General features: G+C 46.2%; 1 protein-coding gene across 1 annotated transcript; it reads right to left on the reverse strand.

Annotated features, from left to right (window-relative positions):
* Positions 1-5,169: 5,169 nt before the first annotated feature.
* Positions 5,170-13,397, reverse strand: LOC112249222 (flocculation protein FLO11). The gene is made up of 9 exons (XM_042319598.1): positions 13,226-13,397; positions 12,321-12,424; positions 11,576-12,020; positions 11,310-11,411; positions 11,192-11,228; positions 11,021-11,092; positions 10,818-10,853; positions 5,703-6,086; positions 5,170-5,486 (listed from the first exon to the last, which is right to left on the reverse strand). Exons 1-9 carry the CDS (start codon positions 13,322-13,324, stop codon positions 5,170-5,172), a joined length of 1,596 nt encoding a protein of 531 aa, XP_042175532.1. The 5' UTR covers positions 13,325-13,397.
* Between the last annotated feature and the right edge of the window lie 174 nt (positions 13,398-13,571).

The raw sequence follows: 13,571 nt of genomic DNA on the forward strand, positions 1-13,571 counted from the left end.
GTTGGAGGTCTCGAAATGAGTGTTGTATGGCATTGAAGCTCGTTTGGTGGTTTGTTAGCCGTGTCCAACGAAGGATCAGTTGTATACAGAATGGTGTCGTCTGCGTAGAGGTGGATCAGAGAATCACCAGCAGCAAGAGTGACATCATTGATATATACAGAGAAAAGAGTTGGCCCGAGAATTGAACCCTGTGGCACCCCCATAGAGACTGCCAGAGGTCTGGACAACAGGCCCTCCAAATTGACACACTGAACTCTATCTGAGAAGTAGTTGGTGAACCAGGCGAGACAGTCATTTGAGAAGTCACGGCTGTTGAGTCTGCCGATAAGAATACGGTGATTGACAGAGTTGAAAGCCTTGGCCATGTCGATGAAGACGGCTGCACAGTACTGTCTTTTATTGATGGCGGTTATGACATCGTTTAGGACCTTCGGCGTGGCTGAGGTGCACCCATGACCAGCTCGGAAATCAGATTGCATAGTGGAGAAGGGACGGTGGGATTCAAAATGGTCTGTGATCTGTTTATTAACTTGGCTTTCAAATATTTTTAGAAAGGCAGGTCAGGATGGATATAGGTCTGTAGTAGTTTGGGTCTAGAGTGTTTCCCCTTCGAACAGGGGGATGACCGCGGCAGCTTTCCAATCTTTGGGGATCTCAGATGATATGTAAGAGAGGTTGAACAAGCTAGTAGTAGGGGTTACAACAATTTCGGATTATAATTTTAGAAAGGAGGGTCCAGATTGTCTAGCCCAGCTGATTTGTAGGGATCCAGATTTTGCAGCTCTTTCAGAACATCAGCTGTCTGGATTTGGGTGAAGGAGAAGCAGGGGGGGTGGCGGGGGGTGGCTTGGGCACGTTACTGCAGTGGGTGCTGAGATGTTGGCCGGGATAGGGTTAGCCAGGTGGAAAGCATGGCCAGCCGTAGAAAAATGCTTCTTGAAAGGATTGATTATGTAGATTTATCGGTGGTGACAATGTGTCCTATCCTCAGTGCAGTGGGCAGCTGGGAGGAGGTGCTCTTATTCTACATGAACTTTAGTGTCCCAAAACTTTTTGGAATTAGTGCTACAGGATGCACATTTCTGTTTGAAAAAGCTAGCCTTAGCTTTCCTAACTGACTGAGTATATTGATTCCTGACTTCCTTGAAAAGTTGCATATCGCGGGGGCTATTCGATGCTAATGCAGAACGCCACAGGATGTTTTTGTGCTGGTCAAGGGCAGTCAAGTCTGGGGTGAACCAAGGGCTATATCGGTTCTCTGTTCTTATGAATTTAGGGTTGTACCTGGTAGGTTCCTTGATCATTTGTGTGAGATTGAAGGCATTTAGCATAGATTGTAGGATGGCCGGGGTGTTAAGCATGTCCCAGTTTAGGTCATCTAACAGCACGAACTCTGAAGATAGACGGGGGGCAATCAATTCACATATGTTGTCCAGGGCACAGCTGGGGGCTGAAGGGGGTCTATAACAAGCGGCAACGGTGAGACTTGTTTCTGGAAAGGTGGATTTTTAAAAGTAGAAGCTCGAATTGTTTGGGCACAGACCTGGATAGTATAACAGAACTCTGCAGGCTAACTCCGCCCCCTTTGGCAGTTCAATCTTGTCGGAAAATGTTATAGTTAGGGATGGAAATGTAAGGATTTTGGTGGCCTTCTTAAGCCAGGATTCAGACAAGGCTAGGATATCCGGGTTGGCGGAGTGTGCTAAAGCAGTGAATAAAACAAACTTAAGGAGGAGGCTTCTAATGTTAACATACATGAAACCAAGGCCTTTATGGTTACAGAAGTCAACAAATGAGAGCGCCTGGGGAATGGGAGTGGAGCTAGGGGCTGCAGGGCCTGGGTTAACCTGTACATCACCAGAGGAACAGAGGAGGAGTAGGATAATGGTACGGCTAAAGGATATAAGAACTGGTCGTCTAGTGTGTTCGGAACAGAGAGTAAAAGAAGCAGATTTTTGGGTGCGGAGGAATAGATGATTCAAGCAATAATGTACAGACAAGGATATGGTAGGATGTGAGTACAGTGGAGGTAAACCTAGGCATTGAGTGATGAGAGGTTTTGTCTCTAGAGACACCATTTAAGCTAGGTGAGGTCACCGCATGTGTGGGGGTGGAACAAAAGGGCTAGCTAAGGCATATCGAGCAGGGCTGGAGGCTCTACAGCAAAATAAGACAATAATCACTAACCAAAACAGCAATAAACAAGGCATATTGACATTAGGGAGAGGCATGTGTAGCCGAGTGATCATAGGTTCCAGTGAGTAGTTAGACGAGCTGGAGACACGGCGATTCAGACAGCTAGCGGGCCGGGGATAGCAGATGGGCCTTCGGGGGATGTCACAACGGAAGAGCCTGTTGAAACCCCCTCAGACGGTTATGTCGGCAGACCAGTCGTGATGGATCGGCGGGGCTCCGTGTCGGCAGTAAAAGGGTCCAGGCCAATTGGCGGAATAAGTATTGTAGCCCAAGAATTGGCTGATGGACCTCTTCAGCTAGCCGGGAGATGTGCCTAGCTTGAGGCTAGCTCCAGGCTAACTGGTGCTTGCTTCGGGACAGATACGTTAGCCAGGAGTAGCCACTCGGATAGCATCTAGCTAGCTGCGATGATCTGGTGTTAAAGTTCAAAGCTTGCGGTAGGAATCCGGAGATGTGGAGGAGAAAAAGCAGTCCGATATGCTCTGGGTTGTTATACTGTGCAGACTGGCAGGAATTGACCGGGCTGAGGCTGGCTGATGTCCGAGTTAACGGTGATGACCACTAGCAGTAGCTAACTGACTACTAGCTAGTTAGCTGGCTAGCTTCTGATGGGGGTTCCGGTTCTAAAGTGTAAAAAAAATAGCAGATCCGTACCACATTGGGTGAGGCGGGTTGCAGGAGAGTATGTTCAGTCCGTAGATGGAAAATGAGATTAAAAAGATATATACATGGGACAAACAGACATCTGACGGCTACGCCATCTTGGAACACACATAAGAATGATGGAGGCCACTGTGTACTTGGGGACTTTCAATGCTGCAGAAATTTTTTCATACCCTTCCACAGATCTGTGCCTCTACACAATCCTGCCTCTGAGCTCTAAATCAAATCAAATTGTATTTGTTACATGCGCCGAATACAACCTTACCTTAACATGAAATGCTTACTTACAAGCCTTTATCCAACAACGCAGTTCAAGAAATAGAGTTAAGAAAATATTTACGAAATAAAATTACATAACAATAACAAGGCTTTATACAGGGGGGTACAGGGTCAATGTGGACAATCTACTGACAATTCCTTTGACGTCATGGCTTGGTTTTTGCTATGACATGCACTGTCAACTGTTGGACCTTATATAGACAGGTGCGTGCCTTTCCAAATCATGTCCAATCAATTGAATTTACCACAGGTAGAATTCAATCAAGTTGTAGAAACATCTCAAGGATGATCAATGGAAACAGGATGCACCGGAGCTCAATTTCAACTCTCATAGCAAAGGGTATGAATAATTATGTATTTCAGTTTTTTTTATACATTTGCAAAAATTTCTAAAAACCTGTTTTTTTGCTTTGTCATTATGGGGTAGTGTGTGTAGATTGCTGAAGATTTGTATTTATTTAATCAATTTTAGAATAAGGCTGTAAAGTAACAAAATGTGGAAAAAGCAAAGAGGTCTGAATACTTTCCGAAGGCACGGCACACACACACACACACACACACACACACACACACACACGGTTTACTCACTTTAAATGGCTTAGATCCTTCGAAATGCGGCCACACAGCTGATAAGAATATGAGAATGAAGTGCCATCACTGTGAACCTGAGAGAGCAAGACAGATAATTTACTTCACAATCTAACAAAATGGACAGGTTAAAAATTCCACTAAATGGTCAATATATATCCTATTTCTTGGTTGAAAACTGGTCACCCTTACATTGGAGGACCTCCGGCGGGCTATTGCTGCAACTGCCTTTTGTTTGCAGCTGCTTCCCTCCCCAATCCTGGAAACCTCCTGAGTTTCAAACATCCAGGAGGGCAGGCTACAGTTCTTCTGCATATTTTCCTCCTCTCAGGTGATATCATTATCCTCGGGGGTCTGCACAGAACTCTTCTTCTTAACCTTCCTACACCTCTTCACAACATCCTCCTCCACCTGATCCTGCTGCTCCGTGACTGGAAGTTGAAGTGTTGTGGTTAAGCCACTGTGGGGGAGCTTCATGACAGAGCATTGGTGCTTTGTAGATAGACTCACAGTGGAGGAGCCGCCACTGGAGGGGAGTAGGCTGTGGGAGGGGCCTGGTTTTTGATAAGGAGGAAGGGAGTGCTCGCCTGACCTTTGGGTGGCCCCATGGGTCAGGGTTGGCACCTGGGTGTTGGTTGCCAGGGGAAACGTTGCAAGGGTGACTGGTTGTGGAGTGGGGTCGAGCAGAGACGGGCTCTTCTGGAGGGGGAGGGGCTCCGAGGTGATGGATTCTGTCAGGGAACCAATGAGAGACAGAAGTTAGAATATCTCTAGTACGGCGCAAAGACAAATGTGCATGGTGTGACGTGTGTGTGTGTGTGTGTATAGAGGTTGAATGATTGAAAAGTTAAAAGGAAAGGAGCACACCGTCAGATGCAGAGGAGGTCCTGAGCAGCTCAGCTGCTGGAGCAAACATGTCCCATGGGCTCGCCACTGCTCCTCCGGTCACCCCTGACACCACCTCACCATCCATACTCTCTTCTAGAGAGAGGGAGAGAAAAATATAGATATTTGTACACACACTGGGCTCTATTGTGGTAGCAGCATACTTCAGCTAGCAGTAATGGATAGCAAATACTTAATCTACAGCATGGACCAGTTAACAAACACAACTCACGGGAAAGTGTGGGACCATGAGCAGGATGTCTTCTCTCCAGAGGCACTGGCCTGTCAGTCTGCCTAATGTCAGCAGCAACGATTGGTTGATCGGTCTCTGGTGGGTCTGTCTTCAGATGGAGGGACCAGTCCACTCTGCGTTTCACTGTTGTCTTCTAAATAAAACACAACGGTCAGCTGAGAAAGACCGAACAGGTGTAAGTGATTTTCAGGTGTGAGAGAGAGGGTGAGACACCCTTAAGTGTTACCTGAGGGTGTGTGTAGTTTCTGGCTCAGATCATCTGGGATGTGTAGGTGAGACACAGGGACATTGAAAGTATCCTCCCTCTAGGAAAAAACAACAACCTTCTTGTAAAGTTGCAGATTTCCTACTGTGAGGATAGTGATAGTGAGGATAGAGTCAAAGTTCATGTCAGTAGGGGGGGTGGAAGTTGTAATATTCATAGGGCCAGATGTAGTTGTGATGGAGGTATTGGTAGTGGTTGTGGCAGGGTTAGTACTGGAGATGAAGGTGGTGGTGTTGGGGTTGGGCGCTGTAGTATTGATAGGGGTAGGTGCAGACATTGTAGAGGGGATGATGTCATTGGGGGTTGAATTAGAGGAAGTAGCAGTAGTAGAAACGGGGATGGAAGAGTTAGTGGGATCTGGGACAGGAGAGGGAATGATGGTGTCAGTGGGAATAGAAGAGTTAGTGGGATCTGGGACAGGGGAGGGAATGATGGTGTCAGTGAGAATAGAAAAGTTAGTGGGATCTGGGACAGGGGAGGGAATGATGGTGTCAGTGAGAATATAAGAGTTAGTGGGATCTGGGACAGGGGAGGGAATGATGGTGTCATTGAGAATATAAAAGTTAGTGGGATCTGGGACAGGGGAGGGAATGATGGTGTCAGTGGGAATAGAAGAGTTAGTGGGATCTGGGACAGGGGAGGGAATGATGGTGTCAGTGAGAATAGAATAGTTAATGGGATCTGGGACAGGGGAGAGAATGATGGTGTCAGAGGGAATATAAGAGTTAGTGGGATCTGGGACAGGGGAGGGAATAGTGATGTCAGTGGGGATAGGTTTAGAACTGGTAGGGGTATCAGTGATACTAGTGGTGGGGTCTGTGGGGGAACATGCTTCTCCTTCCTGTATTTGGGATAGGTCATTCTCAGGGGTGAGATGACCGGAGATAGTGGGAGGTGGGGTTGGGCCTCGCTTAATTATTGGCTTAGGAGGCAGAGCAGGTTTCCCAGCTGACTCATGTGCGGACTCTAGTACCAGTATCATAGGATCATTCACACGCACCTGCTCAGAGTCCATGTTGAACTGCAGGGTGTATGAATACACACACACTGTGCAATTAATGAGACTGGAGAAGCACTCACGGTCCTCCTGCATGCCAGAGGATACAGATAGATAGAAATGCGTCACCATTTGCTGTATGGTTTTTAATTACGGTACCTTAATAAGTTGTCTCGTCTTGTTTCTCCATATGTTGGCTGTTAGATTTGTACTGGGCTTAAAAAGAAATGGTTTATAGGTGGGCTTTAGACATACATGTAATTTAATATGATCTCATAGGCCTCTACGCTTGTCCTAAATGTTAACTCACTCCTGAAGAGTCTCCCAGGCATCCTGGGTCAGTGTGGCGGGGATGTGCACCACTCCATCAGAGAGTAACAGCAACGTTGTCAAACCCTCAGTCGGCCGGGCTTGGAACTCTGACATCCGGCCGACCTACACACACACACACACCTTCTAAACTTGGAACACAGGCCTTGCATGAAGTGTATGTACTAGATGCCTCATTACCCCAACAACATACGCTTTTATCAGTGTTCTTCTTCTCCTCCTTTGGCTCTGTGCCATAACTCAGGATGACCTGCTCTATCCAGGACTCCAACTTGGTCCTCCTACCCCGAGTCATGGCCCCGCACCCTAAAACACTGGAGACAGGCATGTACAGAATAATGTGACAGTTGAGAGTTGATGGCACTAGTCCCTTATACTTTTTTCAGTATATTAGCTAGTTACCTGTTATTACACTAACTGTGGTGACTATAATATCCATACACAGTTGTGGATTTATTAACTAGCTAAACATTGCAGTGAAAAGCCTCTCATAGTACTAACTTTCCCACACATAACTAGTTTACAAACTAAACTAAGATCAATTAGAACTAGGCCTAGCTAATAGATCATATCGAGAAAACATCAATACCAACTTTAACGTTAACGTTAATTAGCTAGCTTTTTGTGAACTGTACGGCGAAGTCTTCCTCCTACTCATGTGACAGCAAACTTAGCTGCTTACCCCTAACGTTAGCTAGCTACTGTAGATCCCCTAGGTCAGTGGTTCATAACCTTTTTTTAGTTACTGTACCACCAACTGAATTTTGCTTTGCCCAGAGTACCCCTGAAGTAACCCCTCATGTGCATTTGGTCTTATGTGTCTACTCAATTACCACCCCTGGTTGGGAACCACTGCCCTAGGTCGTCATGTCGTTCAGATTTACACTATTCCATTTGGGAACAGCGGCAATTATATATTGCAACTCACCTGATAGTAAAACAACGGCAACCACCTTTGAGTCTGATTGAATGTAGAGGTTCCACTGACTGATGTTACTTTATTTACGTTCCGTTGGGGAACCTTTCCACAGCAAATGGTTCCCACTGCAATCCCCTATCATGGGAAACACTGTTCACGCCATTTCGATACCGAAGTGTGTCCTGTCCCACTGCACACGCACACGTTATATGCCTTTCCTTGTCCATTCATGACCCCTTATCTAAAATGTCTGTATTAAAGCACTTGTGGGGAACACCTGTATAGTCCCTTCATCTACCCTTAAAAAAAGAAAGGAGATGAGGAAATTATGTCTATAGGAGTAACTTATTGGGAGCAACATCCCCTAGTGTAATTGCTCACCTCTGTCTGCCCTTGACAATTTGTCCTTGGAGACAGGTGATGGCCAGATATGGTTCTGCAACCACATATTACCTTAATCAATCCAATCATTTCTGTCCGTCAAGGTGTGTCGTTGAGGGCATATGGGAATAGGGCAATGATTCACTCTGGTACTACCATGAAGAAACACTTCTATCTCTCCTCTTCCACCAACTTTTGTCATACATCTCTGGTTTAGGCTTAGTTATAGACATTCGAAAGAGATTGGGAGCTAGGAACTAACAGACGGACTGAAACATGATAAAGACATCATGACATTATGAATATTCCTTTTAATTATCATAAGTACTGTGTCTCATATCCATCTATTGTAAACATATTTCACCACAGTTGATGTATTACATAATCATACAATACGTGCAATGCAAATGTAAACATGGTTGAGAAAAAAAAGGACACATTGCTGGGTCAGTCCATTTGTGTCACACAGAGGGGGTCTCAGTTCTTTGGTCCGATGTTCCACCCTCTGCGGTTTTCTGCTGTGATGTGGTCCCTGTACTCAGTTCCATGGACTGTCCCCCCATTTATTTTACTGTGGTCTCCCCTGCCTCTATCACAGTAGTTGGTCCCTTGTTTGACCCGCTCTCTACCACCTCCTTAGTTTTGAACTCTTTTTCATCTGACACATTGCTCCCTCCTTCCCTCTTTTTATCCCCATCCTTTTTACACAACTCTCTTTCTTCATTTGATTTTTTCCCCTTCTACTCCCTGCCTCATTATCTCATCTACCTTCTGCAGACCCCCCTCCTCTTTTATGGTTTTGCATATGTTGTGCGCCAATGATTTGTTATTGTTCTTTCTCTGTGGCCCTCCTGACATCTTCTTCCTTGCTACGTTTCTCTTCTGTCTCCTTGTTCCTCTCTACCCTCTCAGCATTCAGGTCATCTGTAGGAGAGGAAAGGGAGGGACAAAATGTTATTTTCAACAGGTTAATTCCACATTTCAAGCAATATTATTATTACTATTGAACGCACACACTTACTTGTACCCTTAGTCATGGACAGCAGTCCCATTGCAGGATTAAGGCTAATTCTCTCCTCAGGTAATGGTTGAATAGTATTAGTTGGTGTAGGGCTAGCAGAGTTAGTGGGTGTTGGACTGGAATAGTTAGTGGGGCTATGAGTAGAAGAGTTAGTGGGACTATGAGTAACATAATTAGTGGGGATTGAGATAGTGGTGTGTGTAGTAGAGTTAGTAGGTTTAGTGGTGTTGGTGGGATTTGAAGGGTTAGTGGGGGTGTTGGTAGTAGAGTTAGTGGGGTTGGGGCTACTGATGAGGACAGAAGAGTTAGTGGCAATGGTGATATTAGAACAGCCTGTAGAGATAGTGGTGACGGGGCTAGAGTTAATGGGGGTGGGGGTAGTGGTCAGGCTAGTAGAGTTAGTTGGGATGGGACTAGTAGTGTTAGTAGTGGTGTGAGTAGAAGAGAATATGGGGGAGGAAATATTGGTGGAGTTAGTTGAGTGAGTGGCAGTGGGGATAGAAGTGACAGTGGGGGAGTGATTAGTAGAGAGAATGGGAATCGGACTGCTAGGGATAGTAGCAGTGTAAGCAGCACAGTTGGTGGAAGTTGAGCTGGTAGAGCAAGTAGGGATAGGACTAGTAGAGTTAGTGGGGCTTGAGGTAGAAGTGAAGTTGACAGAGTTAGTTGCGCTGGTATTGTGAGTTCCGGTTTGGGTAGCGTTGGAGTCCGTGGAGTTTATGGAGATATGGGTAGGAGTGGAAGCACCATTCATAGAATTAAGGGTCGAGGTTGTTATAGTAGCAGCAGGAGATGGAGGTGGGGTAACTGAATTAGTAATTAGGGTAGTGGGGGTGGGACACAGAGAGGTAGTGGGACACAGAGAGTTAGTGGGGGTGGGACACAGAGAGGTAGTGGGGGTGGGAGTAGAAGTGTTGTTGCCAGCAGAAGCAATTATGGAGATGGGAGTATTTAGTGTTGGAGTTGTCGAGTCAGTAGAAGTTGAGGCAGTAGTATCAGTAAGGGTAGGGGTAGAAGCATTAGTGATGGGGGTTGTTGATGTATGGGTATCAGTATTAGTGTTAACAGGTGTTGGGGCAGTAATGCTTGTAATGGTGATCGTGACTAGATTAGAGATGGACGACGCAGAGGTGGTTGGGGTGGTGGAGTCAGTGGAGGCAGGGGGAGTTGGGGTGGGGGTAATAGTGAGGATAGAGTCAAAGTTCATGTCAGTAGGGGGGGTGGAAGTTGTAATATTCATAGGGCCAGATGTAGTTGTGATGGAGGTATTGGTAGTGGTTGTGGCAGGGTTAGTACTGGAGATGAAGGTGGTGGTGTTGGGGGTGGGCGCTGTAGTATTGATAGGGGTAGGTGCAGACATTGTAGAGGGGATGATGTCATTGGGGGTTGAATTAGAGGAAGTAGCAGTAGTAGAAACGGGGATGGAAGAGTTAGTGGGATCTGGGACAGGGGAGGGAATGATGGTGTCAGTGGGAATAGAAGAGTTAGTGGGATCTGGGACAGGGGAGGGAATGATGGTGTCAGTGAGAATAGAAAAGTTAGTGGGATCTGGGACAGGGGAGGGAATGATGGTGTCAGTGAGAATATAAGAGTTAGTGGGATCTGGGACAGGGGAGGGAATGATGGTGTCATTGAGAATATAAGAGTTAGTGGGATCTGGGACAGGGGAGGGAATGATGGTGTCAGTGGGAATAGAAGAGTTAGTGGGATCTGGGACAGGGGAGGGAATGATGGTGTCAGTGAGAATAGAATAGTTAATGGGATCTGGGACAGGGGAGAGAATGATGGTGTCAGAGGGAATATAAGAGTTAGTGGGATCTGGGACAGGGGAGGGAATAGTGGTGTCAGTGGGGATAGGTTTAGAACTGGTAGGGGTATCAGTGATACTAGTGGTGGGGTCTGTGGGGGAACATGCTTCTCCTTCCTGTATTTGGGATAGGTCATTCTCAGGGGTGAGATGACCGGAGATAGTGGGAGGTGGGGTTGGGCCTCGCTTAATTATTGGCTTAGGAGGCAGAGCAGGTTTCCCAGCTGACTCATGTGCGGACACACTCTGTCTGACCGCTCGTCTCGTATCTAAAGAGAAAAAAGATGAGCATAAGATACACAAAATTGTATACAATAGCGTGTATTTGTGTGTGTGTGTGTGTGTGTGTGTGTGTGTGTGTGTGTGTGTGTGTGTGTGTGTGTGCGTGCGTGCGTGTGTTTGTCTGCATGAGTGTATTTGTGCATGTGTGTGTTACCTGATGAGGTGGACATGGTCCGGGGCTTCATAAATGTGGGTGGGGGCTCAGGTTTATTATCGATGATAGTGCCTGTTACCGAGACAGAAAATGAAGGAAAACACACATCCATTACCACACACAGACTTGCACATATACTCTAGCAAGTGTTATATGAGTAAAAGGACTTACCCTCTGATTCAGCTTTTTTCATCTCTCCCTCCTGACTCTGTAGAATGGAATAAGAAGTTGTATGTTTTCCATATAGACACACAACCACATACACAGTCAGATAAATGCACATACACACCTGTGTCTCCCCTGGCTGAGCTTTGGACACACCAATACGTTGTAGCATGAGCTGGAGGCGCTGCTCAAAGCCATGATGGCTGTCAGACGAGTGTTTCTGAATCTAACCAGAACCAAGGAGAAGCAGTCAGTGCCGATAAGACCAAACTAAAGAATGCTCAAAATAAAAGCAAAAACAATCCTTTCATAGGCGGTGTAGAATTTACCAAATTGCTTTAACCCATCAAATTGTTTCAACGGGTCGGTTGAACACATTTGAATATCTACCTTCCCTTGTGCAGTGTTCTTGGTGTTCCCAGCGTTGGCTGCGGATCCAGAGAGCAGAATGAGAGACTGTGACTTCCCCTCTCTTAGTGCACGACGGGGTAGAGCCTCACCCCTCAGTGGAGTGGGACCATCAGGAGGGGTTTCTGCTTCCACTGGATCTCCTGTCACAAAGCTGTCATCCACACTCTCCTTCTCTTTCACTTGATCTTTTTCAGCTCTGGTGGCCTCCCTAAGAGGCCGAATTAGGTCGGCGATGGAGGTCTTCTTGGCCTTCCCCTCTTGGCTTCCCTCTGATTTCACAGCCCTCCGCTTTTTAAGGGTGAAGAACTCGCCCAGCTTCCTCCGTAGGGTTCTGGAAGGGGCAGGGCAAGGGGCGGCGCTAGCAGGCGCTACTTCCACTTCCTGTTCAGTAATGGGAGGTTCCTCAGACTCATTCTGTGTTTTCCTGGAGGAAGAGTCAGAGTAGCACAGGATCAGCATGTGTGTGTTTGTCAATCATAGGGCCCAAGTTTTTCCTGGCCATGTGGCCTGAGCTGGACAAGCTAGGGCCTGCATGCAGGTAATGTGGTCAGGAAAATGTTATAAATTATATTCCTTGAATGTACTTATTGTAGGTTGTTATAATATGAGCATCTCATAAATTACTCAAATTTAAAGAGGTTTATTGTGAGCTGGTTAAGATGTGTTGGGGATGAGATAGTGAAGTGTCAGATTATCTAAAAAATGAGTTTGGTCAGATACTCACACGGTGTCGACAGGAAGGACTCTCTTAGTAAAGAACTCTTCAACTCCCTCATCAACTCGCCCCATGTGATTAGGGATTCCATTTTCATTGTCAACCACCGATTCCTGTGTCACACCCATGCACAGAGAAAGACATGTGTTTTACGACATCTGTGATTATTAGGTGTTTGTGTGTGAGAATGTGTGTGAGTGCAGTTAGACTACCAGAGAAATAGAAAGCAAAAGGGTTTCCAATTCGTGGAAAGAGTGCTATGTTGGATATTAGGTTACTGAGAACAGTTTACTTCATATAGCACATAGTAATTATTACATAAAATTATCACCTCATGGGCTCAGACTTCCCTGGCACACAGAATATACACATCAACACCTCATATATCCCCTAGATCTACATTATCACACTACCATTGGTATGTACAATTACCAATGACTGACTCAGAAAACCATTAATACCCTATGATGTCATCTCCTGTAGCACTAAGGCTGCCCATGTGATTAGGTTTGGTTTAGTTCATCCAACAAAACCAGCATTACATGTGCAACTCTGATCGTGACTGATACAGTACCAATGGCAGGCATACAATGGATAAGGTGATGATGGCTAAAGTAGAGAAAATTCACACATACCTACCAAGAAAAAGCCCACCAGCTTCAGACGAAGCATTATATAGCCCTAGAAATTAGCCACATACAATCACAATCCTATACACAAAGGCAATCCCCCCAAACACACACTATTGGTGTTGAATATGCAAGCAGCTGGTTGCTGTTGCGATACAAGTACCTTGAATCAAGCAGGCACCAGGCATCTTCCCTCCATCCCTCCCTCTCCCCACTGTACCCTATCACATCTCCCCTCACCATTATGCCTCTACACAGCACCTATTTTTTTCCATCCCTCTGTACCTGTGGTCTGCTGGGGCGGAGGTGTTGGTTTTGTCGGTGTGGTCTAGGTCTGCTGCGGGTGTAGTGCCTCAGCGCCGGCCCACCCAATGGAAGCTCCATAAGGGGAGACACAGCACTCCGTTGTCGTGGTGCTCCGTTGCCGTGGCACGGTTGCTAAGAGCACCAGCAGCAGTATTCACTGCCTCCACCAAGGTAGGAGGGGCCAAGCTGAGCTAGACTGACAGATTTGACAACAAGGGGCCTCGCCTTTCTACCCCCCCCCCTTCCTCCGAAAGCGTGAGAAAGACCAAAAGAAAAAGACAGAGAAAGAATGGAATAATTTAGAGCTTGTGTTAGAGGGAGAGTG

Source organism: Oncorhynchus tshawytscha, unplaced genomic scaffold, assembly GCF_018296145.1.
Source record: "Oncorhynchus tshawytscha isolate Ot180627B unplaced genomic scaffold, Otsh_v2.0 Un_scaffold_4_pilon_pilon, whole genome shotgun sequence".
NCBI lineage: Eukaryota > Metazoa > Chordata > Actinopteri > Salmoniformes > Salmonidae > Oncorhynchus > Oncorhynchus tshawytscha.

Coding starts and splice junctions, on each gene's coding strand:
- LOC112249222 (XM_042319598.1), bottom strand. CDS start 13,324: ATGGAGCTTCCATTGGGTGGGCCGGCGCTGAGGCACTACACCCGCAGC. Junction 6,087..10,817: donor CAGACAGAGTGTGTCCGCAC/ATGAGTCAGCTG, acceptor TAGAGTCCGCAC/ATGAGTCAGCTGGGAAACCT. Junction 5,487..5,702: donor CATTCCCTCCCCTGTCCCAG/ATCCCACTAACT, acceptor CTCCTGTCCCAG/ATCCCACTAACTCTTCCATC.